Consider the following 27,210-nt stretch of genomic DNA (forward strand, 5'->3'; position numbering starts at 1 on the left):
AGTACTCATTCCTTCCCCTCTCGGCAAATTTACACGAATCTACTGCATTTATCCAGCCAGCTTGATTACTCGCGGATTTGTTTACCCAAAATTACGATTCTTTAAACGTAAAAACGTTTATTATGAGTCATGATTATGCCTCCTTCCATCCTCCCACTTCTCTCTCTTCAATCCCACGATGCAATGCGCCGACTCACTCGGATCATGGACCAAAGCGGTAAGTGTTATTTCGTCACCACCCCCCCTCCTCGATAACATACTATTGTGATTTTTTAGTTTATTTATTTTTTTAAATAACCTTAAACTGAAGCAACATGAAGTCCAGAACATGATCGAAAGTGCCGGATCGCGTTGTTAGCGTTCTGAGATCACCGTTCCATTTAGCATGGGCCAAGTTAGCGTCAACTAGCCACTGAGCCCTCCCACTAGTCGACAAAAGTTGACAAACCCCCAAGTGCTAAAACATCTGTTAGGGGCAATAATGGTAATGATGGGTATTTAGATTAAAACTAAATCCATATTCAAAGTGTAGAGCTGCTACGTTATGTTTTAGTGACAGTGCTAAGCCTATAGGAATGCTAACGTAGCTAGCATCGATGCTGCAAGCGCTAACAGGATGAATTTGACGTCATCGGGGTCGTTTTTTGTTTTCATAAGTTATGACAGGCTTCTCAAGCACCGTCTAGGTAATGCCAAAAATTGAAAGGCGTGGGTTCTGAGATGGTTATTCAGTACTTTCAAAATGTTTTTTTCAATGCTGATATTCAGTTTGTATCCCCCTGCGGCTTGCAGAACATACTTCAGGTCAAAGGTTTCCTCATTGTGACCCCCTTTTGACAGACAACGATCTCCAAGGAAGCGATGGCTCAGGGAGTCTGGGCGGACCGGATGTCCGCAGGCGCATCCCCATCAAGCTCATCTCAAAGCAGCCCCTGAGGGTTAAACCTCCGCCCCGTACCCAGAGGCCTGGCAACAGGTTGCCGCTAAAAACCGAAACTGCGGTAAAAGACGGTACGTGCTTGTTCGATCGCCACCGAGCACCTCACTTCTGTTTGCTTATATTTTTCTCTTTGTGATCACAGATAACTTTGGCTTCAAGCAAGAGAAGTTTGACTTTGGTGGTAAATCAGGAGATGTGTTTGCTGCCCAGCGGAGATACCCACAGCCACTGTTTTGGGACTATAAGGTATATTACAACTTCAAATGCTTTGTTTTGTGTGTATTCTCACATCTTGTTCCTCTGGCAGTTGAATCTGATTGGCGAAAGGGATGAGGTCCCAATTCACTTTTGTGACAAATGCGGGCTTCCTATCCAGCTGTATGGACGTATGGTACGTGGCAAACATTTTGCAGAACAAAAAGCAATAACAATAAGCAACTTTGATCATCATCACTCTTACCAGATTCCCTGCAAACATGTCTTCTGCTATGAATGTGCTTTGCTCCATGAGAAGAAAGGGGAGAAGCTGTGCCCTGGGTAAGATTCAGATGTTATGCATTTTTTTTTCCCCCCATAATTTTATAGGTGTCGTAATGTGTCTATAACTGGATTTAAAAACATGTTTTATGCATAGCTGCATGTTTTCAAATATCGGTTTCGAATAACATGGCTGCATGTTATGTGTTCAGTCTGACCATGTACAGCTGCACAGACCCAGTGCAGCGTATTGAGCAGTGCCAACGCGGCTCCCTGTACATGTGCAGCGTGGTGTCGGGCTGCAAGCGCACCTACCTGTCCCAGCGGGATCTCCAGGCCCACGTCAACCACCGTCACTTGAGGTCGGCCAAGTCATCAGGCCGCCAGGAGCCCGTACACCTGCCCCCGGCGTCCGATGTCCCCGAGCGCTTTCGCGTGCCCCCGCCCCACCTGACCAAGAACCACGTGCACATGCCCAACCCACACCCGCACGGTGGGCACGACCCGTACGGGCAGCCGCCGCCCCCCGTACCCCACGACGGGCCCCCCGAGACGTATCGTATCGCCACGGTGACCACGCGCAAACACAGCAACCTCATCACCGTGCCCATCCAGGATGACTCGTCATCGGGTCCGGGCCAGCCGCCACCGCACCACCGCCCCGGGGACTATCCGGGTCAGCCGCCCGTGGTGCCGCATGCCCACCACATGATGGGGCCGCCGCCACCGCCGCAGCAGCACTTTGGGCCGCCGCCCCCGCCCATCAATCACCCCATGCAGCACCCTCCCCAAGGCGGCGGGACACCCCACATGGTGTACAACCAGGCCCCGCCGCCACCCATGTCCGGAGCCCCACCTCCTATCACCCCACCGCCAGGTCACATCATGGGCCAAATGCCACCCTACATGAACCACCCACCCCCGGGACCTCCACCCCAGCACAGCGGACCCCCAGTAAACGCGCCCCCGCCTCATCACTATAATCCCAACTCCATGCCGCAGTTCCCCGAAGACCAGGGAACCCTCAGCCCGCCATTCAACCAACCAGGAGGCCTCAGCCCCGGAATGTGGCCCGCTCCCAGGGGGCCTCCCCCTCCACGGATGCAGGGGCCCCCACCTGGGCCCGGGCCCCACCACCCAGACCAGGGCCGCTACCGACCTTATTATCAGTAAATTGCCATCTCAATGACTGGACTGTAGGCTTGGAATATTTCCATGGGAATTTAATTTTAGAAATATCCCAAATTGGAGACTTTCCATGGGAAGGAAAAGTATCCTCCTATCCAAGCATAAATAAACACATTTTATCATAAGCAGACATCCATGTAAAGTAGATGGATCTCCTTGCCCAAGTATGTCAAAATGAAGTTTGTTTAAAGCCACCATTCAATAATTTAGTTTCATTAATTCCCATGGAAATATTCCAACTTGAACATTTTGCAACCCTACCGGGCTGTACCACTTGTATGAAAATGTGATGGTAAACCTCAGGGTTGGAGTGTGGAAGTAGATATTTCGATAAAGCTGCCACTTGAGTTTGTGGTGCACATTTTTAGTTACTTGCTTTCCCGCTGAGCAGACAATAGACTTGGGAAAGAGCAGCCACCCTATTCTTTTTAATAAAAAAAATAAAAAAACTATCCTTCAAGTATTTTTGTCCCATATTCTGTCAGCTGACCCATATCTCCTGGTACTTTATCAATGGAAAGTCTCCATTCAAAGTCCACTGGCTGTTCATCTAGAGAATGACATTGTTTGACCAATAGGTCTTCAAACTCAGTTTTCATTCACAAATGTTGAGATGTTTAGTCCTGTTGAGTTTGTGTACCAAAGTTGGTTGAAAAGTGACACAAATAAAACACAACTAGCACCAAAAAAAAAAGTGTCGTTATTCAAGGATATTTTCACTTTCATGTCGATTCGTCAATGTCGATAAAGGCCTCTGAGGGCTTCATGTGTCAGACATTTATTTCAACTGCATTCTAGCAACGATTTGATCCAATCAGCCATTAAAAAAAAAAAAGTAGCCCACTGGATTTCACAACACACATTTCCACTCTTGTGTGAATGGTAGAATAAGGACAACTGTGTTTTAAAAAAAACAAAAAAAAAGGGGTTTACTTGCACGGTACAAAAAAAAAAAAAAAAGCATTAGTCACATTAATACAGAAATAAACCAATGGCACATTGAATTCCTAGATTTTAAAAGTGGTTTTTGAGGAACTTTTGTAAAGGGAAAAGTTAAATAAATTACTACTATAAACGTTACATACAATCTGGGGTAGTATATACAGAAAGGGGGTGAAAGGCCCCTCTCAAAAAGAAAAATCTACAATTTAAAAAATAAACAAAAGTTATGTTCAACAAACACAGCAGGATATTTTACATAGTGGGGGGGAAGAAATTTTAACAATGTGCGTGCAAAGGGTGAACGGTGATGCGTTTGAGGGATTACGGTCATGTGACTAACATACATTTATGGGACTTCAACGCATCCCTACAAGGGGAATTGTAGATTTACTATTCTGATGAATAGTTCTATTTATACTTAATTCATTCATTCATTATTCAGGGGACATCCTGGACTGGTCACCAGTCAATGGTGATAGACAAATGACCACTCCAAGTCACATTTAAGGACAATAAGAAGTTGATGACCTCACACAGTAAGTCCAGATTCGAACCCAGAAACTTGGGGCCACCGTGCTGCCTTCATCCTGAGGAATAGCTCCGACTAATCTGAGTGATAACAACAATCACGTAAAATTGAGGGCTTCTAAACCACACTATTTGATCTTTTGCTGAAGGTTCCACAAGGTTCCATACTAGGTCCTCTCCATTTTCATCTCTACACCGATCCAACTATTTTCAGTGACTTCTTGAGCTTATGCCAACAGACTTTGGGGTGTGATGTCGGGACAAATAAGTACTCACACACATCTAGGGGCGTTTTAGACTCTTCAATTGACCTTATGTGCATGTTTGTGGGAGGAAGGAGAAGTACATGCACTCAACACAAGAAGCCCGGATTCGAACCCAGAACCTTGGAACAAGGCCACTGCACAGTCCACATCCTGAGGAGTAGCTCAAATCATTTTAATAATCACTATGAGAGATGTGATAGACCACCCAATCAAATCCATTCATATTTGCCTGTGTTGCCTTCAGGGAGTAGCATTTTTGTGGGAGTTCTGGAGTTTCGGTCAAAATAAGTTCCATAATGCAGCTTTTTCATCCCGTAGGATCACGTCTTTGTTTTTCCTTCTATGTCCCTTAACACGTTTGTTTATAGTGGTTAGTGTCAAGGGAAGGGAGCTTTTGTCCACTTTGTAAACACTTGCAGAGGAGATTCTGATGGGCTTTCACAGTATATCTTTCTTGAGATTGTGGTGGCAGAGACAAAAAAAAGAAAATAGACTAAAAATCCTTCATGAACCGTCACTGGTGGTCCCAAATTGAGATCCGGCAGCTTCTCCGTCATTCCCCCCTTGAGTTTTTTTTACAAAGTTAAATCTGGAACAAGGGGAGGGTGGCTAGGGTTAGTAAGAAGGAGAGTCGGGAAGAAATCTTCATGCCGGACGCGTCGCACAAGACGTGGAATGATTCCGTGTGGTCGGACCGCAGCCGCTTTTTTTTTTTTTTTTTTCCCCTCCCACCCCGGTTTTCTTCTTTTCTACTAAAAACACTGAGATATTGCAGTTCAAGAGTGCGGGCGGGTCTCCCGTCTAGGCGTCCGAGAGGCAGCTCTGAACACTGTCCATCCACAGCTGAGCGTTGAGGCTATCCTGGGCGCAAAAGTTGTACACTCGTTTGGTGGTCTTGAGCTAGGGAGGGGAGGGGGAGACAGGTGGGCTTAGAAAACTGTTGACTTTTAGGGATTGTTTGGCAAGTCATCCAAAATGGAAGACGGGCGAGACTCACATCGAAGAAGGCTTTCTCCTCAATGTTTTTGGGCGATCCCATGGTGGGCGTCCCCAGAAGGATGGACTCCACGTCGGACAACTCAATGACGCCTTTGCACACTTTGTCCTGCCTGCTCTCGTAATACCGCAGCTGCGTTACACGAAAAAAAAAAATTACCGCAAAATGCCACCCGTAAAAGAACGGACTACAATGATACATCTCCATTGTTATGTTCCGACCTGATGTTTTGTCTTGTCCAGCACAAACCATCGTGGTTTCCATGGTTTCAGTAGAGCGCCTTTCTTGAACAAAATGCCTTCGAAACTTCTAGAGCGACACAGAAGCAAAGCGATGTGAGGCAACAGTTGCTCAGGAGCACAATTTCAATGAGCAAGAAAGAAATCATGATCCACTTAATGCTTTACAATCTAATCAAATGTTCTGTATATAGCGTACTATTTTCCTAATTAAAATCACACCACATTTTCGTCAGCGTTTTTAGCCACGCTGGAACAGATTAATGTCATTTCCATTCATTTAAATGGGGAAAACCGGTTTGAGATGTGACTGCTCTGAGCATTTCTTTGCAGCACTTTTAAAGAATCATTTCCCAGTCCCAGCAAACACGTACCTGTTCTCGCTCTCGGTACTCTGGAACTGGCTGTAGAGCGTGCTGGTGCTTGGGCGGCCCGCCACCGGAGTGGAGGTGGCGCTCACCTCGCAGTCCAGGCCCAAGTTGATGGAGGAGCCCACGCCGCTCTCCTGCAGGTAGACGCCCTGGGAACGCCGCTGGTGGCTCAGGTTGGACGACATGAGCAGCGAGCTGGAGAACGACGGCTAAAAGAGGAAAAAGAAAAAATGGCAGATAGGGAAACGTATTGTTACGACCTTACTATTACTGTATTTCATACAGTTCAAATCACCTTGCTCTCCAGTTTGGCCTCGTTCCTCTGAGCGGCCTTGATCTTATCCCACGTGTCCTTCCACTTTTCAGACGCCTGGCCGAGCTCCCCCTCCAGCGTCTGCAGTTCCTGCAGCAGCTTGGTGATGGCGTCGGGCAACGTTTTGCTCAGGCTGTCAAAGCACGGCCAGACGGCGCGCCGCCGCGACTTGGGCGCGCCGCTGTCGGGCTTGTCGGGCGTCTCTTCCGCCGTCGCCCGATCCTGGCGTCCCCGCAGCTCCCAATCGTACGACGGGCCCTCCGAGAGCGTCTCCTCCGTGTAGTAGTCCCACACTTTCAGGTTGGAGATGAAAGTGTACGGCCGGAGCACCTGTGCAAAAATTAATCAGTGGGTACATTAATTAATGCGGAACATTTCCCAGACATGCAGCAAAAATAAAAAGAGTGCTAACCTCATCGTCCTCTGGGGCGAACATGTAGTTGAAAAAGACCGGCGTCTTCTTGTTAAGCCGGTCGATGTAGTCCCACACGGACTTGCAAACCTGAGGACTTCTCCTCTCACCTTTTTCCTCATAGAGGACTCCTGTGAACACCGTCAAACTTAGGTCAAAAGAGAACGGAGTAAAAAAATATGCCGCATTGCCAAGACGGTACCGAGTTCAATGCGCTCGTAGTCCGAGTCGAGCAGGAAGGTGCGGAAACGGTTGGACACGTAGTGATAGGCCAGGAACTTCAGGTAGTACTGGCTGAATTCAAATTCCATGGGGAACTGTAGGTGGATCTGAGGAAGAAGGGATGAAACAATTTGACCGATTATCACCCGAAGTCATCTGTGCCGACATGAGCCACATTGGATATCTAAAATCCGCACTTGATGCACACAGTCGAGGAACTGCAGGAAGACGGGGGTGAACCCGCTGCTCTGGCTGCCGAGCGTCTGCGCGCCGCGCTGGCTGAACCTGTGTCCGAACGACAGCCACTCCTTCTCCACCAGCAGCCGGAAGCCATCGAACGTCCGGTAGTAGGGGTCGGACAGCAGCTGCACCAACGACACCACCTGGAGACGCAAGGCCGCGTTAAGCTCGCGGAGGACGCGGCGAGTTTGTTTTCCGCGTCTCCAAACCTGGGTGGTGACGTCCCAGCCGTCCTCCAGGCTGACCATGACGGATGATCCCGTGTCCAGCAGCTCCACCACCAGGACGGACACTTGCAGCACCCTGTGCAGCTATACACACAGACATGCAAATACATAAATATATATATATTTTTCCCCAACTTCAGAAGTTCCACTCTCAGTAGTAACTTACCAGCGCCATCCACTCCGAATCTTCCAGGCAGCGCAGGAAATTGGTGTTGGGGTCCAAGGAGGTGGAGCTGGGCACGCAGGCCTTCATCAGCTTCTTGAAGCTGTTCTTCACCTGCCGCACGTCGCACACCTCAATGGGCACCACCTCCCACTGCTGGAAGGAGTCCTGCTTCCCGCCCTGAAATACACAACACACCGAAATCCCAATGAAACAAGACTATTACTTTCAAAGGAAACTATGGTAGCTCAAGGATATATCCCACAAATGTTAGATATGACCTATTTAACATTTTCTTAGCTTTATACATTCTTTTTTGGTTTGCTATCACTTGCTTTACAAACAAAAACATTGACGTGAAGGCCAGAGCAAGTGAGCGATAGCATGTGCTTTGGCGCCATCTTGTGGTATTTACAGGAAACTACAAGCATTTTAGTGTGGGCATCAATTATCGACTTTTTCTCAATCAATATCAACTATACTTATAGTCAAATGTAAGAAATGATTATTAATTGATTATCTAATTAATTGAGCAGTATTTTCTCAGATTTCCTCACCTTGAGCTGGGCCTTGTCCCCAATAATGTAGAGGTAAGCCCTGTGCTGGCGGAGGAACAAGGCCTCACTGGGCCCGCCATTGGGCTGCGGCGACTCCTTCCCAGCGAGACGCGTCCCCACGTCGGGGTTGTAGGCGCTGAGACGCCCGCTGCCTCGGATGCTCCCCCATTTCCCTGCCGCACACACAAACATCGGAATCACCACATGAGAACACAATCCTTTCGTGTGATCAGGAAACCTTGGATTTCAATCAGGCACGCGGTTTTTCATCCATTAATAGTCATGCTGCTAGACAAGATAGAAGTGAAGGAGAACGACCCAAAACCAGTTTGCTACATGTAGTTTGATGCAGCTCAAACAGAAGAATCACACGTGACACGACATTGAGGACGCCGGAGAGTCGAGCTGCAGTGGCAGCATGCACACACACACACAGCGGCAGAGCTCAGATTGACAGAAAAAAAAAAAAAAAGAGTCACGCAGAGACCATTAGTCCAGAGATACACAACACTACCAGGGATGACGGCAGACACACGGGCGATTCTGTTCAAGAGATTTGATTAGTTGGAGGGGAGGCAAGGTGGGCGTGGCCTACTGTACCTCTGGTAGAGTTCCTGGCCTTGCCAGACATTTTGGGCTGAGAGAGGGAGATGACTTTGGCCCTTTGACCAAGAGCTGAGGTCAAAAAAGATAAAGACCATTGAGCCTCCGTGCGGCACAGTCGCAGGCTGGATACACACCGCAGCTTTTGATTGATTACTTAGACAATGGTGCCTTGAGTTAAGAAAAAAAAACCAACTGGGTGTGTTTGCATTTCATTGCATTTATATTCAAACCAATGAGGAATGGAACAAATTCAAACGTAAAAGTCAAGGCACCACTGTGTGTCCGGTTTGTGCGCTCATTCATATGCGATTTTTTATTTTTTTACCATTCCTTTCTTTGACGGAATTGTGCCAATAGAAAGAAATACAAAATCGAAATTGTGTCATTTGAGCCAAACAAGGTCAAATCAAACCTCAGTTACATAATGACGCATGTCACCGGGGATTGCACCCCAAACACACACACACACACACGTCTTCACCTCCTCTGCTGAAGGTTCCGGGCACGTCCTCCTTGGCCCCCATCACTTGCTTCATCAGAGCGCCGATTTTTGGCTGCCGCAGCTTATCCGACGAGTCTGCGAACAGAAGCCGCGGTCAGCTGGGAGATCGAGCGGCTCGTGGCGTCTCAGCGTCGGTCGCGCTCACCTGAAGCACTCATGTGGGTTGAGGTGAAGCCGCTGAGCGTGTTCCTGCCACTGCTCTCGCTGTAAGAGGGCATGGAGCTGATAATGGCCTGCAGGTATTTCTCCTGCTCCAGACTAGTGGAGTCTGCCTGGGAGGGCACTGCGAACAAAAACAGGCAGTGAAGAAAGCAATTTGGCAAGAATTGTCATCCAAGAATTACCTGAAGTTGGGGCATTGGGAGATTTAAAAAAGCCCACCACCCCTTTTGCGTGGAGGCCCGCCGATCGCAGGAGCACAGCTTTGGTCCGGGAATTCCGCCAGCAAACCACGGGGAAGCGGTTCTGCCGGTAGCAGCGGCAGATCCTCTGGATGGTGGAATCCGGGATGCTCTGCGGGACGATGAGCAGGCCGGGATAGCTACGAGGGGCAAGCACACGGCGGCTCAGACGCTTGCGTGCGCAATCCCCGAAGACGCCGCGCTGTCCATTTACGTACCTCCTGCACACCGTGTACATGCGGTTGACGGTTGAAATCCGGAAGGGCTCGTTCTTGGAGCGGGTCAAGCTGTTGCTCAACGTGCCCAGGCCCATGCGCTGGTAGTCACGGCAACACGCTCGCTCCACCACGTTGCTCATGGTCTGTCTGTCCGAAGAGCGGATGGTGGAGGACAGCGTCAGGGAGCTCTGCTCCACCTCCTCCGAGACTGTGGACGCACGAGCAAATCAATTTACAAAAAGAAATTCTCAGAAAGAACCAAAGGGAGCTTTACCTTACCTGATATTTCATCCTCGTCGAGTTCCGACTGTAAGCTGCTCCTGTTCTCCCAGGTAGGCGGAGAGTACTTCTTCTTCGCCACATACTGCCGGTTGATGGTCCGCTTAGCGCTTTTGACCAGGTTTTTGGAAATTGTCCTGAGACGAACAAAAAGGTCTTCAAATCCCTCACTGGAGGATCGTGATTTTGATACATACCTGAGTGACTGGTTCTTATCCTTGGTCTTGTGCTCCACCACCAGCTTGCTGCTCTGACCGACGGTGAAGGCGAACGTTCCTTGCACGTGCTGGGGGTAGCGTAGCTTGTGCATGTGCTTCCTGAAAACCTCCGCCAGGTCAGCCGCCACCTCCTCGTCGAACACGATCTTCAGCAACTACGCAAAATTGTTACAGGACACAGTCTACAGCTAAAATTGTTGACCACGCAAAAGTTTGTGAACCCTCGAAAGGTTGAGCAGGCTGGATTCAAGTCCAAACCTAATAATAGAAATGACATTTTGATGGTTCAACAGTACCTGAAATGTGCACGATCGTAACTGTAAGCCCTCCTGAACAAACTGCTCCATGGGTAAAGTGACATAGATCCTCTTCTCCTTGGTCAATGACGCGATGGGGAAGGAACGGGTCACCACCTGCTCGCCCACTGCAGGATGGGAACATTTATTTTCCACAGTAGACACAAGTCCTATTTGCACGGGTTCTGTGTAGACGCTCACCCAGCGGGTCGGTGGGAGTGCCCTTGAAGATGAGCCGGTAAGTGGTGAGGAAGATGGCTCCCTCCGCGGGGAGCAAGGGCGGGCCTCCCATCATGCCGGTGGCCTCCTCGCGCCCGTCCGGAATGAGGTAAACGCGCATGCCGTCCATCACCAGCTCCTCGCCTGTCAAAAGGGTCGGCCTCAGCAGCTTGGGCTAGGGGTTGGGGGAGAAAACGGAGACGGAGCGAGATGAGGTTGGATTAATGACGCTGAAGCTGAAGAACACATGTGAGGCCAAGGGGGCTGAAAGTGGAGAAAGGGGCGGCGGAGCGGCAACCATGCATTTCCCCCACTTTGACCATCATTGAAAATCCTCATGTTTGACAACCATCGTGTGTGTATAGCTGGTTTTAGACTACATGAGCAAAAAATAATTATATAGTTTCTTCTATATTTTCTTTAGCTGATGAATAATGTTTTGCGGTGTTTTTTTTTTTTTTTCTTTCTAACAATTTGGACTATGACAAAGCGCAGCCCCCCCCTCATCCCTCTCCATCACACCGACTGACGTCACCCTTCGTAATGAAGGCACGCACTTTAGCTCAAGACAGGAGAGCAATCATCACCCAGCATGCTTTGCTCAGTTGTCCTTGCGAGTCACAAACATACCTGGCGTGACACCGCCGGTCTGAGCGGTAGGCATTGCCGGAGAGGGAAGTAGGCGGGGCTGGCCGGGCTGGCTCCGCGTGGCCTTTCTCCAGCGGGGCGTAAAAATAGGAATTGGTTACCTTTTGGATCGGCGGCAGTCGTTTACTCTCGCGGTGGACCGCGTCTAACGTCTCGATGTGCATCTGAACGATATCTGCAATCCCACGAGGAGAAGTGTAAGCGCGGGAAAACCACGCCGTTTCACACCTTTTGTTGAAGGTGGCGCGTCATACCCGGTATCATGGTGTGGAGAGCCTTCAGGTGCTCGTTGGTCACGCCGCTCTCGTTGCAGACTTTGTCCACGAAGCGGTTGATGAAACGCACCACCGAGTTGGCCACGTCGGAGCTCTCGGCGTCCTCGAAGCCGCTCTCGGTGTCGTAACTCTCGGCCATGCTGCCCGCAATACTGCCAGACGAAGCAAAATTGAATGATCTGAAGCCAACGAGAATGGTCCCCGTCCTTACCTGTTGGTCACGTAGCTGTTGCTGACGCTCTCCACCTCGGCGAGCCCCGTGCTCCTGAGCAGGCGGTTCTTGCTGGTGTCCAGCGGCAGCAGCAGGTAGCTCATCCTGTTGGCGTAGTGGATGGCCTGGCTGAACACGGTGCTCTCCTCCTTCTGCACGCGCTCCGCCTGCATGTCCTTCCCGAGCGTCGGCCACAGGCGGCTCTGCTCCGACGCCAGCTCCAGCGCGCCGATTTCCCGCCCGCTCGATCCCTCCTGCTGCTCCTGTGGACAAACGTTTGACGACGGGTCATTGATGACATCTCCACAATTCGCTATCGTCCTCACGTTGTGGTTCTGATGCTCCCCGTCCTCCGTCTCCAGGTAAAGTGCCCTGATGTGGTGCTGTACGTCGCTGTAGAACATGGCCTCCCAGAACTGCATGTTGGTCCACACCGTGTGCTCTTGTACGCAGCTGTACGCAAACTGAGTGATGCCTGCCCCTAATTTCTGTCAGACCAACAAAGACGATACACATGAGGCTCTGTGGCGTTCAGAAGAATGTGGACTGATTGATGAACGTACTCTGCAAAAGGCCGTGACCAATGGCAGGAGAGCCGCTGCGATGCCATGTTCGTCGATATGCGAGCAGTCCTAAAGAGGAGGAGAAAAGGATGCTCGTAAAACAAATCATGCTGCATATCATATAGCAATGTTAACATACCTGTAAGGTGCAATTCATCATTCGGACGACATAGTCAAACTGCTGGTCATCCAGAACCGCCCGGTTCTGTAAGACGTGCTGATTGAGCTCCTGGGTCAAACACACTCGAGCTGCCCGACCCTTCAAAGCTCGAAGTACAGCTGGCATCAGCTGAGAAAAGGGAAGCGCAAAGACGTTTTGTTTTCCACAGCGCAGTACTGGACAGCACAATTGCAAAAAGTTACACTGCCAATGAATCATTCGCACCTTCTTGGCCTCCAGCATTTTGTTCTCAAAGATGTGTGTGATGCAATTCCGAACAACCTCCAGCCGGCGGGCGCTGTTGGCCATCACGTTGCTGTTCCGGTCCACCATGTCTCCTGCGGAAGCCGGCGCCACGTGTTAAGGCTCATATATCACTGTGGCACTTCAAAATGAAGCCCATTAAACACACGCTGAGAGAGCCGGAGAAGTTTGAAGGCAGGAAGTGCTGATGATTAAGTTACACCTCTAAAAACTTTTAACGCAGTGGGTGAGGAGCCTTTTTTTTTTCCCCATTAGGAGGCATTTAAGGACCATACGATGACAAAAAAAATATATGACCCAAATCCATATGCATTTCAAACCCAGCTCACCCAACGGGGGTCCGGACGGCACCATGCTCTTGACATCTGCCTTGACAACCGGCGGCGCCGTCTTGAGCTTGGCAGTGGAGTGATCGATAAAAAGCTGTACCGTCACCTCATCCAGGACGGGGAAGGGGCTCTGGCTCTGATTGGCTTTCTGGCCGTTTTCCGACGGCCGCTGGACTTTGTGCATGGTCACTGCCGGGTAGGGGTTCTCCTAGAGAGTGAAGATGACACACGAGTGGGTTTACACACAAATCGAATAATATTTCATCTTGAGACATACATTTTTAAATAGCTGCTCGGCCAACTCCTTGACGTGGTTCATGACTTTGTGTGGCGAGGTCTCTTCTTGTCGTATCCTCTCCACCTCATTGGCTACCAGCTGTAGGAACAAAAGCGAGTCCATGTTAAAAAACAAAACAAAAAAAAAAACAGCAAAAATATAGATTACAAGCTACTACATGAAACTCCTTAACACACTTCAACCTGGTTCCTTGACACCAGGTGGCCACCAGATGGCAAATGTTGAGTTTCTCAGCAAATAGAGGATAGGTTCCCAAAAATGAACAGCAAACCGCAAAAATGCAGAGTTCACTCTGTGTGTATTTATGTTGTCAACGACATTTTTTTTTTTTTTTGAAAGGTTCTTTTGGGAATAAAAACTGCTTGGTTTGACTTTTATAAATGTAGGTGAAATCTCGGTGAAAATGTGGCTATGTAATCTGTCAAAGGATGGCGAGTCATTTCGGTCATTTCGATTGGACTCCCAAACTCACTTCATCAAACAAATCCGTTGCTCTGTAGGGAGGGCCCCTCTCTGACACGAAGCCTGCGAACGCCATGCCGTCCAACACCTTCATGAGGAAGTCGTCTTCCGTCAGCGCTCGTTGGCCGAGGAAGGCCGCCTGCAGGAAAAAAAACAAAACAAAATCACCCTTGTTCTTAAATCCAATTTGTGGCCTAATTTGAGATGACCGTGGTTACCTTATGGAAGCGAATAACTGGTTCCGGGTGAATGCGGATGATATGTAAACACCAGCGATAACCCTGGAAAAGCTGAGCAAACAGCCACAGGAAGATTGCCCGGATCTCCTTATCCTGAGACACACATGGGAGCCCGTCGTAACACGCGCACACCACAATCGAGGCCGGACTGCACAAAAAAGTAAATAATCTCACCTGGATCTTGGGTGCCGAAGGTAGCGAGGACTGAGGCGGGAAGGCGTGATCGGCAACTTCCAATTCAGGATCCAAAACCTGCAAACAAGAAACACATTCATAGATTGAACTCATCACCCATTAGGAAATGCTATCAATACTTGGAAGCGGATTTTAATAATCCCTCTTGAAAGAAAACAACAATATCATCAACGTAAAGTCTTAAAATATTTTCATCTGCGTTCATCTCTCTTCCTGGATGCAGGTAAGCCCAGCTTTAGGGTTGCCTACCAACAATCTATAGCATCATGGCTCCCGCGTGCATCCCGCTCACCAGATTCTATCTCTTCCATGAAAACTTTACAGACAAGCTTAAAAATGAATGAAAGCTGCCTATCAGACACAAGATCGGCGCTTTTCCCGTTTCGTAATTCTGTTTTGGTGATGGAAGGCCTCTTACATTATCTTATATCATGTTTTTTTTTAGTTTTTTTTTTTTTTAAACAGATCACACGCACTTGTGGCGAGTTCTCAAACACGATGCCATTTGTTGTACAAGTTGATGATTCAGTTGAAGTTTCACCATGAATTAGTGGCTTTTCATGTTGCCTAATGTTGTGTAATGACACGGTGGAGATATTGTAAATAGCTTCATGCGGTGGGAGGACATTTTATTTATTTTTTTGGTGTGGTTACGTCGCTCCACGACATGACCAGCACAGCGAAACATAGTCCGCCATCCTTCAAGAAAGGAGAGGCCATAATGCTGACTATTCAAAAAATAGAATAAGCAGCCTTGCATTTTTAAATGTCTCACTTTGGTGTGAGAAATTTCGACGTCAAAAAATTCAAACATGCCTCTTGAAAGAAATGTAAATATTGACACAGCCGCTCAGCTACAAAACATTTCACCGCTTCCTTTCTGTCTGTCTTGCAACCAAAACGTAGAACGAAACGCTTCTCCCTTACCATGGAGAGTGCAGTCTGAGTCTGCTGGAGGAGCGGCTCGGGGAGCAGGGAGATGTGAACGCACTCCGGGATGGTGACCGTGCCACCGTCCAGGTCAGCGATGATGACATCCAACTACAAAACACAGACCCCGCCCGAAAAAATTAAATAGATATATTTTCAGTGTCGGTAGGTAGCTACGTAAACAATAGCTTCCACAATATTCGTTGTGATACCCTGACGAGAACCCACCAGTTCTTGCGTCTCGGATCGGAAAAACGAGTTGACGCCGATTATAAAAGGAGTGGGAGTGCTCAGGACCTCCAGCAGTTTCCCAGGCAGGATAGGAACGTATGTGAAGCTGCGGAGACGCAAAGATGGCTCAGCGTTGGAATACAAAACACAAGAGGAGGGACGAGGATGTTAAGCGGGGGACGTACCTGTATTTGAGGGGGAACATGATAGCTAGCAATCCCCGGCAGGCGTCTGTTAGCCGCTGGTAGCTGCTAGACAGGAAGAGGATTTTGTGTTCCGTCAGGGCGGCACAGAACAGGTACAGCACGTTGATGATCCCTACGGGAAATCGGGAGCACGATTCTCATTAGAAAAAAAGAGGGACAACAAATCCAACGCTAAATGTGTGTTTTAGCATCTCGTAACGACACAAAGCACAATAATCGACGAACATTACGTACGGTGAATAATACAGTTAGGGCGGAAGAGATGCCGCCTGATAATCAGGAGCGGCTAAAACCAAACTCCCCGAGATAAAAATCAGGAAATGATGGTGGTGTAGTGTCGTCGCCATGTTACAATTGTCCCTACCGAGCTGCCGGAACAGCTGGGCCACGCTGCTGCCGCTGACGGGTAGCGAGTCATCGATGGGAGTCTGGATAACTTGCCGGTCTCCGGCGCCTAATGTGATGGTCCGCTACGGACAAAGAAATAGGAGCCGTTAAAAGGGGATGAGGGTGTATGTCGAAAAAGCAAAACAACAAAGTCGTTTCTTAGAAAGAGCAATGTGGCCGTGGGTTGGGCAGAGAAGCGTGAATCAGCACAATCGAGACGGGAGAATTCCAGAAGCTTAGCAGGTACGTGACAAACAAGCCATTCCAGCTGATCGCAAAAGACGACAGAGGTGGAAAGGGGTCGGCGCCAACCTCACGGTTAAGCCACCGTGTCAACGGATCTTCATGGCCGACTTGCCACTGATATGGAAAGTGTAACGCTAGAGCAGTTTGCCATTGTCGACGTAATCACGTTAGATGTGCATGGACGACTCATTTGAGGCCTTGAAGTGTGACAAGGTGAAAATGCGACAGGTTAGAATAATTGAAACAGCAACAAACAAAAAGATTATTCCTAATGGGCTAATGTATTGATAATTGAAAGGGATAAATGATTTGGTCTTTGACAGACAGCCAAGGCAAAACCTATCGATTAGCCTGCGGGCTTGATAACAACACTTTGTGTGTCGAAAAATCAAAGTGGCACAAAACGGGTCAGCACACGAGTGTGATTGAGAATTCCTGGTCCTGGCATTTGTTCAGTTTGCATATTCTAAGTGCGGTCATTTCTGAAAGAGCAAAAAAAGACATCACGACGCAGAAGCAGCCGTAGCCTCGACGGCGACAGCTAAGCGCTTAGCAACGCAATTATGTCATCTAACCACTGATCAGGAGGCGTATTGAACTCAAGTCCCAAACTGTGATTCCATCCACATCTGAGAATTTTAGCAAAAGCCAATAAAAGAACGAAAAAAATGCAAGATGAATTTGGCCTTTTTTTGGTGATGTCATAAATTGGACAATTCTTATTCCAGAAGACAAATGGAATGAAATCATCTGGCATGGACATTAGTTGCAATGACTCCCAGGAAAAATGATCAGCTGTTAATCACATATTGATGTTGCCGAGGGGAGGGCGGGGGCGATGCATTGGGGGGGGCTGATTTGTGGTGAAGAAAAAAGAAAAGCTTCCAGGAGAATAAAGTCAAGCGGGCGTACCAAACTGTCCACTCTCTCCTCCTGGCCTGGCTACATAAGCACCCGGCAGAGAGAGAGACAAAAAAGAGAGAGAGAGAGGCATAGAAAAAGTAACCCACAGAATAGCGTACAGATTAGAACCAACCACGGGGCTGCAAAATTAGCTCAACCTGACTAATAAAAAGTTGGGCAACAACCATAAAAATGCAAAGACAAACAAGCAGCAAACAATGGTTTTACAGTATATTCATTCATATCATTTGTCCTCTAATTAATAAAACTCGTTTAGTAAACGACAACCCTTAAAAGACTTCACAAAGCCACGCGCTGCACGTCATGCAATATGTTCATGTTGATACATGTGCATTCCGTGCGTTAAGACTGATTACGTGTGATTTGTCCATTCAGACTGGCCCCGGAGGAAGCCATCTGCCATCCCATATGGTCACCTAGCAACTAGACGACAACCGGCCCGGCTGAGGTTAGAGAGCGTGCTGCGTGTTTTGTTAGCCAAACATAAAACTCCAGTCCACGCGGATGACAATGACCGACAACTCGCCGCTCAAATGCACAAAAAAAAAAAAAAAAAAAAAGCTTTTGCGCCATTATCCACACACAATTTGAAATGACTACGAGAAAGGGCGACATTCCTTAAAGAGCGTGTGATTTGAGCAGAATCAACATGGTGCCGGCCGGCCGGGGCTCTTTGATTGGCAGAGAGCTCGGTCGATCGACGTTACCTGGAGACAGGCCAGCAGCCAGTCACAGGCCAGGACCTGAGGAACTTGGTCTAAACTACAAACTGGGGACTCAATTATCTGTAACACAAAGGAACCAGTGTACAGTTGGGGGCGGGGTCACATTTAATCTTACAAAAACACACTTTTGAATTTGCCACAACACCAACGTCAGCCGACAAAACAAAACCGAGACCAAAAAAAAAAAAAAAAAAGCCCAAGTGCTGACACAGATGTAAGCGTGAGGAATGGTGTCGTATTTTTGAGGTTCTCAGGCGGGCAGAAAAAAAAAAAAAAGTCAGGCGTTACCTGGGAGCCTCCGGCGATGGGGATGATACATGTGAGTAGATTTCCGATGACCGTCTCTAAGGGGACAGTCAGGCCTTCTACGTGGACGGTGTAGACCAAGGCCAGGCAGTTCTGCTCAGGGAATGAGAAAGGGGACACGGATGTTGGTCAAAAAAAAACATACAGCCTTAATTAAATGCACCATACCCTGAAAACATCCGTGTAGTCCAACCGAGACACCAGCACCAGACTCTTGGGGGCAAAGACCTGAGCCGGCTGGATGATAGTCGGCTCCTCGTCCACCTCGTCCACGTCCCGCGTCTTCTGCAGCTTAACACAAAGGCGGTGGATGTAAAAAAAAAAAGAAGTTGACCAGCCTCGCGCATCGATCTGACACCAATCGAATTCTTACTTGTGGGTTGTCGTGGCCCTCCCAGAAAGTGAAGCAGGCGCAGTAGTGACGCTCTGAGTTAATGTCGGTCAAAACTGCTACGAAGAAGGAGGCGGGTTGACGCTCGGGGACCAGCTGCCAACCGCTGGGTTGGCAGAACTGCGTGAAGAGAAAAAAAATAATTAGATTTCTTGTTTGTTGTGGCTACTTTAAAATAACTCGGTCAAAATATTACTCAATACAAATAGCGTTTGGTATTGGTCGCATGGCAGACATTGACAAAGCGGAGTGTCCCTTCCTGTTCTGGCCAACGTACATCTTCAGATGTCCACTTACCAGCTCGACGCCTTGTGGGAACGGGCTGTCCTCCCAGTCTTTCTCAGGAAACCGCTGGAGAATGCGACCTTGACCCTCGCCTTCGCCTTCCACTACAGGGAAAAGAAATGGAAGCGATACAGAGGTCAGTCCCTTGACATCAGTTTTGTTTTCTCTCAACTGCTTTCAAAGAAGACCCGCGTGTTCCTACGGTCTCCTCCTCAGCAGTTTTATTCTCAATGTTAACTTGACATACGAGTGAGTCAGAACTGCGTGTCCGAGTATAGTATCAATACGCGAAATTTGCATTTGGGGCGACTGGTTAATGAGGTCACGCTCGGGTCGTCTGGCTGACGGAAGCGGCACAATGGGGCAAAACAGGCCGACTTATGTAACCGCCACAAGCCGGTCTTTCAGCTTAGTTCTATCGGAAACCCGGCGTGCGTCGGAAGACAGTAGCCGCATTCATCTGTGCGGAGGACAGACTACAGAAACGCGTACAACAGTGTTCAGATAAATTAAGATGTTTAAAAAAAACAAAAAAAAAAACGACAGAGCCAGTGGTCCAGCTAGAGCAACTGACAATACACAAAGTGGGCCAGCCACCAAAACACACAAGGCTAGCCTCTAGCCATTCCCTCTCCCAAGTGAACTATTAATAAGCGTATTCGCCAAGGGACGGACGGTTGCACTGGGACTATTTTCAAAAACAATGGACGTCAACGCAAGTAGCGGAAGTAGCAGGACTTTGCACTACGGAGCACACGTGACTCCACATGAAGATGACTAATAGCAGTCAAACTATGACACAGGGAAAAAAAAAAAAAAAAGGACCGGTCATGTGATCGCTGAGCAGTAGTAATCAGGATTTTTGCGACTCATTCTTTGGAATGTGTGCGACTTGATTGAGTTTGAAGCCAGACCGCAACTTGTGCGCTTTCAAAAGCTGCAAAACCACAGTGACGTGGCGACAATAGGCAGTTTCCATGGCGACGCTCTTGAGGGCTTGATCTGAAATAGTATAAAAATGTCAATCCTCTCACTCGATTTATATATAAACAAGCATGAATGGGTCTTGGTTTCCTTAAAACAACACCCTCATGACACTTGATTAGCATCTTTGTGTGATAGCGGCAAACCTCAATGAAGACCCGAGGCACAGCCAGGCGAGCGTTTCAAAACCGAAGCAGAAAAAAACCCAAAACATTGTCACCCAGGAGACAATGTAGAACATGTTCTTTGTGCAAAAAAGCACTTCAGCACATCCTTCCTGCAAAATGAGCTCTCCTCCTCCTCCTCTCCGGGCGGGATCCGTCAAAACAAAAAAGGCCTTCCAGGAGAGGAAACACACCAACAAGGGAGCGAGCACTACTAGACATACTAAAAATTGCAAAGGTTACTTGCGTTCACGCCGCTTGCTCATTCATGGCTTTGGAAAATTGGGCCAAAATTAGCCCGCGGGCCAAATATGTCCCTTAGTGTAATTCTATTTGGCCGGCGAAGAGAAATTGTGCCTCGACTTTGTGTCAATACTAAAACTGAAAACTGTCTTCACTTTTTTAAAATACAATAAAAAGTTTGCTAAAACAGCCTGATTATTAATAACGTGGCGCTCTGAGAACGTCCTTGCATTGGAACGGAGGATGCTTCTAAGTGCTACCTAATGGAGAGCGGCGAATGATTTAGAGAAGCGCTGATTCAAACTGAACGTCAGGAATTATTCCATTACAATACAATGAAGTCCAACTCGAATCCGTCCACCAAGGTCTGATCCATTTACTCAGACCAGACGCTGCTCTTAGATGAGATTAGAACACCCCCCCCCCCACCCCCATGTAGGGGAAAGGGACAAATTTGATGCGCAGAAAAATACATCGGAACTTTGACCCTAATTAGAACCGATGCCGAGTTGCCTGACAGAATTGTAGAATTTTTCATCAGGCAATTTGGTTTAACTGCATGCCTCGACGCTGACTCCACCGGTGCATCACAGCACTGGGTGGAATCAAAAGAGCAGGAGGGGGTTTTCTTTTTTAACCAATACCATAAGGTTAGCCGGATCACAGCCCGACAACACCGCTCCCACCTATCTTCAGATCTAAAACTGCCCTAGACGTGGCAAATACCTCCCTTGGGGACTCAAACGATTGCTCCCTTGAGCGCCAGAAAACTCAACCAGAGCAGTCCTGACTCAGCCTTTGTCTGAAAAGGACTTGAAGAAATTCTTGACATTCTAGGAAAGCCATCAACACCAAAGAGGGGAGGGGGGGCATCCCCAACACACCCCTATTCGGGCATAATTACAGCCTAGCATATTTTTAGGATCCTCACAACTTTGGTGGACACAACATGTTGAGTGCTAAGAAGCCATAGTTTATCCAACAAGGGAAAAAAAATTTTGTGGTCATCTTTAGTGTTTCATCAACGCTTTATCGGAAATATCAGGGCCTCCCTGGTCAGTCATGACAAACCCGCAGCAGGGTTGACGTTACCGCGGCAACCGAGCAAACACAAAGCCCGTTCGAGGAGCCGACGGGTGAGCGGCCAACACACACAAGCGTCGAGTGTGTCCCTCTTGCCCCCCCCGCCCTCGCTATGAAAGGCAGATTGTGGGGGTTATTTCAGGAGGGCTTGGAAGGCGGCAGTCCTGCTTTGGAGGCAATAGAGGAAGTGGCTGCCCACAGGCAGGCACCGTTGGCAGCATCAGAAGCCTCGTCTTACATCCCACATCCGTCGCGGCATCTGAGCTGGAGATCAAACGCTATGAAAATTTAATGGCAAGATGATAATGGCCTAAATGCTCGCTGTTATCGGTATTGTCGTGAGATTGCTCCTGAAAAAATAAATAAACAGAAGAATGTAAAACGGGAGGCTAACTGGTTAATAAATCGGCACAAATACACAAACATCGAGAATTGGAGAAAGTGAAAAAAAAAGGAAGCACATTTTCTATTTTTAGATAGAGTAAAAATCCATCATTTTAATTAAATTGAGAATTTGCCCCGTATTGTAGCTCTGTGCATGTTATTTCACGCATGACCTAAATTCGTCACGTTTACACTAACCTATCAATAATACAACACATTTGCATCCAGATTCTACTGCAACTAAATAAATAAAACATAGTTTTCGCCCAGTTTCCTGTTTGGGTCTGGGACGGCACGCGCGATTGGCTGCCGGCTCTGCGGCCTCCTCTGTCAAAACACAATGGTGCTTCTCCAGGGACGGACCCCTTCTTTGCTATGAGAACCACACCCGGCCGGGACGCTAACGTCCACGCAAGCACCATCTTGGCTCAAAATAATATCCACGGTTAACATTTTGGCACGGCGAGCGTCGGTCACGTGAGCGTGGCGATGACGCAAGCCTGACGACCTGTCACTGCCCCAGCATGTCGCCGAGTGACACACACATAGAAACACACACGCCGAGGCAGGCAGGATGCATGAAATATTTAGACTCCAGAGGAAAAGCGGAATTCCTGGTATTCTTATGATCGAGGACTGGTTCACTCTAGGTTTGATGCTATTTTGACACACGCGGGGAGGGAGAGAACTTAACAAGGATGACGAACCAACCGTTACTTTGGCCCGCTTTTAATACAAATAAATTGGATCATCATGTGATAATAATAATCGCCTGTAAACATTTTAAACCTTAAATAAATACCAAATTGCAATCCTGAAAGACATCAACATACAACTCCTCTAAAAATATCCAATAGATTGCCTCTAGATATATTTCACAAATACAAGGATGCTTTTGACTTATTTTTAAAATACACAGATCACAAATTAATCTTTGGCTTCAGTTGTGATCAGCTGTTAACTTCTTCCACTGCCGACGGTGAGCTAAACCCGGCTGCGTCATCTTGAGGTGTTTACTGCTGAGATTTTTCTCCAGCGTCAACCTCACAAGGAGCTTCCACTGCCCGTCTACTCTGCAGGAAATCGATCATGGGGTCATCCCGGGAAGTGTTTGCTTTTCCGAAGCAAAGGCTGTTGTGATTCATTAAAAACCGAGCATGTCTGGCTTCCAGATGATTTGAAATGGCTGTAGCGATACGAGCTCGCTTGAACAGGAAGGGGAGTTTCTGCACAGTTCGCATTGTCCACGTAATGACATCCTGCAGTCGACTCAACTTCACGGCGAAAGATTAAAAAAAAGTGCATCCAGGCTAGCCCAAAACTGCGCTGTTAAGATAGGCAGCTTTAAGTACGGAGCTTGCAATTTGCCTACTGTGAATAAATCATAGGCGGGCTGGATTGTACCACGTTGCAAACTGCATGCTCCCAGTGGATAGGCGGGTTGAATATTTCATGATTAACCAAGCCATTCTACTGCAAGGATCTAGGCCAGAGCTCAGGGTAAAAAAAAAAAAAGGGGGGGGGGGGGGGGTCAGATAACGGTCCAAACAAGGTCCCCAACAACACAAGGGAGCAGAGCAGGGAGGATGGTGGTGGCGGGTGGGGCAAATCCATCTGGGTTAATCCACACAAAACACACAACAATCAGCCACGAAGCCGAGGGAAAAACATCCATTTGCAGTTTGCACAAATCTGAGGAGCTTTTCGAGTTGGGGTACGGTGCTTGGAGCTCCATGCAACCAAAATAACAAATAATTCAATTCAAACGAAAATGCAATAGTTTGGCACAATGCAAAAATGCATTAAAACAGGTGAATCAAATCGTTTTGGGTCGCAGCCGAACCAACAGTCAGTTCCCGGCTAACATTAGCTACTACTTAGCTTTAAGTTTACTGTCAACATTAGCAAATAGCTTCATTTTGAAACTGTGCAAAAGGCTAGCAGCGAGGCGTTTGGAGAGGAATTTTAAACATGCAACTTCCAAAAACTGCCGAAAGAGAAACTGTCAGGCTGGCTAGGAACTAAGCACACTAATCCCGAGGAGCCAGTGAGTCCTCGGTGTAAAGTAGACGCCTAAGGCCGGCCGACAGCTATCGGAGCCGGCGAGCTGTGATTGGCGGTGCGGCCCATCCCCGCCTACTAGTTCCCCGAAGCTAATAATAGGCCGCTGATGCTAGGCGGCTAACAGCAGCGCCCACCTCGCTTGTCGAGGTCGTAACCGACCACCACAAAGTAGTCGGCGAGCCGGGCCATGGCGGGCGTTCACGGCGACGGGTCTCTCGCGTTTATTCCTCTTCTTTCGGCACCGTCAATAGTCCATTTACGTCCTGCCGGCGACGGCCACATCGCTGGTAACGGTAGCATCCTTCCAGCTGTACCCCGCCGCCATACTGTCAGTCTGCCTTCCCTGACAGCCGTGATTCGCGAGTCTGCGCAGTAGAGACTTTCAGGGAGGGGCCGCATAATTGATTTAGAAAACATTATAATCACAATTTTAAAACACTTTTTTTTTTAGCATTTCTTTGGAAAGCTTTGCCAACATATCTCAAGGATAGTCTGGTTATAAACTATATTTTGTCTTTCTGAAACTAGCCTGTTTTAGGGGGTGCCACTGTCCCATGAAATTGAGCCCTGCCCTGTCATATTTTTATCAATATTTTTGCCACAATTCCTTGGCAAAGAATGAAAATTCTTAATTAATTAACAGCACCCCTAAAGAGATTTATAATTGCCTCCAGATACCACACAATGGCAGCAAATCACAACTTTGGTCTAAATGAAGCTCCTCAATTCAACGCAATTCTATGGCACCAAGTGAGAAAGGATGAAATATTAACACCTGAACTATGCAAAGAGGAAACCATGACCCCATGATGTCGTGTTGTATGTAGGCGGATAACATGTCAACGGAACAAGAGGAAGGTCTGACGGGCCACATCCGTGCAGCGTGTCCCTCGCTTGTCAGCACGGCTGCACGCTCAGGAGAATTCCAACACTTCCTCCGTTATCACCTGTGACCCAAAGTCCTTATCACCTATAGTTAAAACAGGTCCAAGCATGACATGCTGCTTTTTTTTTTTGCACTCCCCCACAGAGTTTCTCACACAAGTTGCCTGACAATTGACCGAAAACGGGAGATAGGAGCGCTGCCTTCTATTTTCAGGGAGGTCAGGCTCGGGTTGTGGATATTTGCACTTTATCTCAACCTTGAGCCTCAACTTGAGTAATTGCCAGAGAAAGGGTGAGAAAGATGAGAGCAGTGCAGACTCCCCCAGGTCGAGTTTGCAAGAGTAATGCAATTGAGTGGCATCTCTTTCAAAAAATAATCGTCTGCAGGATGCAACAAAAATTACTTCCTGCACGCTAACAAATAGACGGGATGTGGTTTGAAGGTCTCTTGCACACCGAGCATCGAATCTGAAACCAGGTGAAGCGCACTGCATGAACCAAATGCATATATTAGCGCCTCGTCTAAGAGGTTGAACATAAAAATGCACTTCATAACATGTCCGATATGTTGTCGGCTAACTGGAGCAGCGTGATATGTTGTCGGTGTGTGTACACTAAACTAGCGCTACTCTTGAAATGTGACAATCTTTGTTTTTACCCAAAACATCCTGGAAAAGGAATGCGGGCATTGTTGCTGAAATATGAATTTGTAAGTAACTAGCACGCAGTGGGAACTGGTTCAATTAAATTTTGAGATCATTTGAGAGGATTGGCTACATTTAATATTATCTCAAAGTGTGGGCTCCCTCTAGTGGTAGGCAACAATCACTTCCAAAGTGCTGTTCAGTTGTATTTCACTTTTTCAAGTACAAACATTCACGTTTAATATTTTAGAATAAAAATTAAAAAAATTATACAATTTATTGCATAGAGTTAATGAATTGTGCTGTTTTAGGTCATCAGAGGCTAATTGCGTAACAGTGACTTAAAAAAAAAAACGGGCTTCATACTTGATTTTTGTTCACGAGTCAATAAGATTTTTATTCATTTGTTTTTTTTAATTTTAGGAGCCTGATGAGAAGTTGGAAGATTAGTTTAGTCTGTTGAAGTAACATTGGGTTCACTAGAGGGCAGCAATTTTCAGTTAAACACACTGGATGAATGCGCTGAAATAGTATTAGTGGCCGCAGGTCATTTGTAGAAGAGACGAAAACTTATTGTCATTTTAATATTAATTCCTTCTCTTTTTTTAAGTTGATTACTTTTTCAAACATTTCTTTATATTTCTTTAATAAAATCCATTTAAAAATATGTTCTGATTTTCCTATTTTATTATTTACAATAATTAATCGACACAATATTTCTCTAACATTTTACACTATGCACTTGACTTTGAAATGTCACCCTGATGACCAATGTTAAAAACAATGTAGTGTAGTAGGCCTAAGGGTTCACTGTAAACAAAAGTCAATTTATTCCTAAAAAGTCTATTTTTGTAAGCCACTGTAACAATTTGAACATAAACACTGTGCTCAAATTTCAGAAAATTAAAATGTATTGCGTTTAAAAAGTAAATAAAACATCCAATGTATACTTGGGCCCGTTTCCAATGCAGAATGCAAAAGGAATTTGATATTTATGCGACTAACGACCTAAACTGACAGCGCTTGCCATTCTGTATGCAAACAGTAATAAACGTGTCAGTGTCTGCAGGTGCCGCAAGGAAGGAAAACATGCTTACGAGACATGCCTCTGTTTACGGTCCTCACATTCGTGCTTTCCAAAGAAAAAGAAACTGATGGGAAAAACCCAAGCCCCACTTGCAGCTGCGGTTTTTGCGCCTCTGTATACACGACGCCGGTCTGTTTGCCTCCTGGACCCCCCTAAGCGACGATTTATCTCACTTGAAAAATCACTCCGCCACATTACAACACTGATTCCAGCTTAACACATAGATAAGAATATTCTTGGGCAAATATTGCATGAATCATAATTTATTCCAGTAATTGTGAATCGTATTTTTTTTTTTAGGCACCCCTCTGCTTTTCCTCCAGTCTCACTTTTGCAGCCTGCTGACCTTCCCCTTCTTTCACACATCAACCAGTCTCGACTCGTGTAATGAAGTCCAAACCATGGGAAGTTGGCACCTGCACCACTGGCATCGAAACAGGAGTTCCGAACGTTCAGCGAAAGAGTGTTCCCGCCGTCAAAATTTCTCAAATCATATAAATTGATTCCATAAACACAGGAGGGTCCTTTAAGGGACAACACTCCGTTGTCCTATTTACGCAATATTTAAAAGCATGC

The 27,210-nt window shown here is 47.3% G+C and overlaps 2 protein-coding genes across 9 annotated transcripts; one reads left to right on the forward strand and one right to left on the reverse strand.

The window, feature by feature from the left end:
- The first annotated feature begins 59 nt into the window (after window positions 1–59).
- On the forward strand, window positions 60–3,634 carry cbll1 (Cbl proto-oncogene-like 1, E3 ubiquitin protein ligase). 2 transcript variants are annotated; one of them, XM_061268451.1, is made up of 6 exons: window positions 60–217; window positions 841–1,011; window positions 1,083–1,186; window positions 1,248–1,331; window positions 1,404–1,477; window positions 1,630–3,634. In XM_061268451.1, the coding sequence occupies exons 1-6, from the start codon at window positions 130–132 to the stop codon at window positions 2,588–2,590; spliced, it is 1,482 nt and encodes a 493-aa protein (XP_061124435.1). In that variant the 5' UTR covers window positions 60–129; the 3' UTR covers window positions 2,591–3,634. The 2 variants fall into 2 exon arrangements, with proteins under 2 accessions (XP_061124435.1, XP_061124434.1); XM_061268450.1 differs by having other exon boundaries at window positions 64–217; window positions 793–1,011.
- On the reverse strand, window positions 3,368–24,377 carry sbf1 (SET binding factor 1). Of its 7 annotated transcripts, XM_061268445.1 has the most exons (43): window positions 24,153–24,377; window positions 19,109–19,200; window positions 18,794–18,931; window positions 18,589–18,711; window positions 18,403–18,513; window positions 18,097–18,174; window positions 17,378–17,407; window positions 16,197–16,302; window positions 15,812–15,944; window positions 15,624–15,732; window positions 15,393–15,506; window positions 14,445–14,522; window positions 14,250–14,363; window positions 14,042–14,170; window positions 13,549–13,647; window positions 13,272–13,479; window positions 12,904–13,016; window positions 12,658–12,807; window positions 12,519–12,587; window positions 12,282–12,443; window positions 11,956–12,218; window positions 11,724–11,896; window positions 11,571–11,644; window positions 10,804–10,996; window positions 10,603–10,730; window positions 10,286–10,461; window positions 10,089–10,225; window positions 9,810–10,017; window positions 9,535–9,731; window positions 9,336–9,473; window positions 9,170–9,265; window positions 8,683–8,757; window positions 8,083–8,255; window positions 7,529–7,705; window positions 7,345–7,446; window positions 7,093–7,278; window positions 6,876–7,002; window positions 6,674–6,804; window positions 6,244–6,591; window positions 5,952–6,157; window positions 5,560–5,647; window positions 5,339–5,470; window positions 3,368–5,241 (listed from the first exon to the last, which is right to left on the reverse strand). In XM_061268445.1, the coding sequence occupies exons 1-43, from the start codon at window positions 24,205–24,207 to the stop codon at window positions 5,143–5,145; spliced, it is 5,838 nt and encodes a 1,945-aa protein (XP_061124429.1). In that variant the 5' UTR covers window positions 24,208–24,377; the 3' UTR covers window positions 3,368–5,142. The 7 variants fall into 7 exon arrangements, with proteins under 7 accessions (XP_061124429.1, XP_061124427.1, XP_061124426.1 ...); XM_061268443.1 differs by having other exon boundaries at window positions 11,956–12,443; window positions 18,589–18,705; XM_061268442.1 differs by having other exon boundaries at window positions 11,956–12,443.
- Between the last annotated feature and the right edge of the window lie 2,833 nt (window positions 24,378–27,210).

The sequence above is a fragment of the Syngnathus typhle genome, linkage group LG21 (assembly GCF_033458585.1).
Source record: "Syngnathus typhle isolate RoL2023-S1 ecotype Sweden linkage group LG21, RoL_Styp_1.0, whole genome shotgun sequence".
NCBI lineage: Eukaryota > Metazoa > Chordata > Actinopteri > Syngnathiformes > Syngnathidae > Syngnathus > Syngnathus typhle.

What these genes read in the sequence shown, in the direction of transcription:
- cbll1 (XM_061268450.1), top strand. Translation starts at nt 130, where the DNA reads ATGATTATGCCTCCTTCCATCCTCCCACTTCTCTCTCTTCAATCCCAC. An exon ending in TCGGATCATGGACCAAAGCG is followed by an intron (nt 218 to 792) that starts GTAAGTGTTATT and finishes TGCGGCTTGCAG; the next exon opens with AACATACTTCAGGTCAAAGG. An exon ending in CGAAACTGCGGTAAAAGACG is followed by an intron (nt 1,012 to 1,082) that starts GTACGTGCTTGT and finishes TTGTGATCACAG; the next exon opens with ATAACTTTGGCTTCAAGCAA.
- sbf1 (XM_061268442.1), bottom strand. Translation starts at nt 24,207, where the DNA reads ATGGCCCGGCTCGCCGACTACTTTGTGGTGGTCGGTTACGACCTCGAC. An exon ending in GATCCGAGACGCAAGAACTG is followed by an intron (nt 15,507 to 15,623) that starts GTGGGTTCTCGT and finishes TGTGTTTTGTAG; the next exon opens with TTGGATGTCATCATCGCTGA. An exon ending in CCGAGCAGCTATTTAAAAAT is followed by an intron (nt 13,480 to 13,548) that starts GTATGTCTCAAG and finishes TTCACTCTCTAG; the next exon opens with GAGAACCCCTACCCGGCAGT.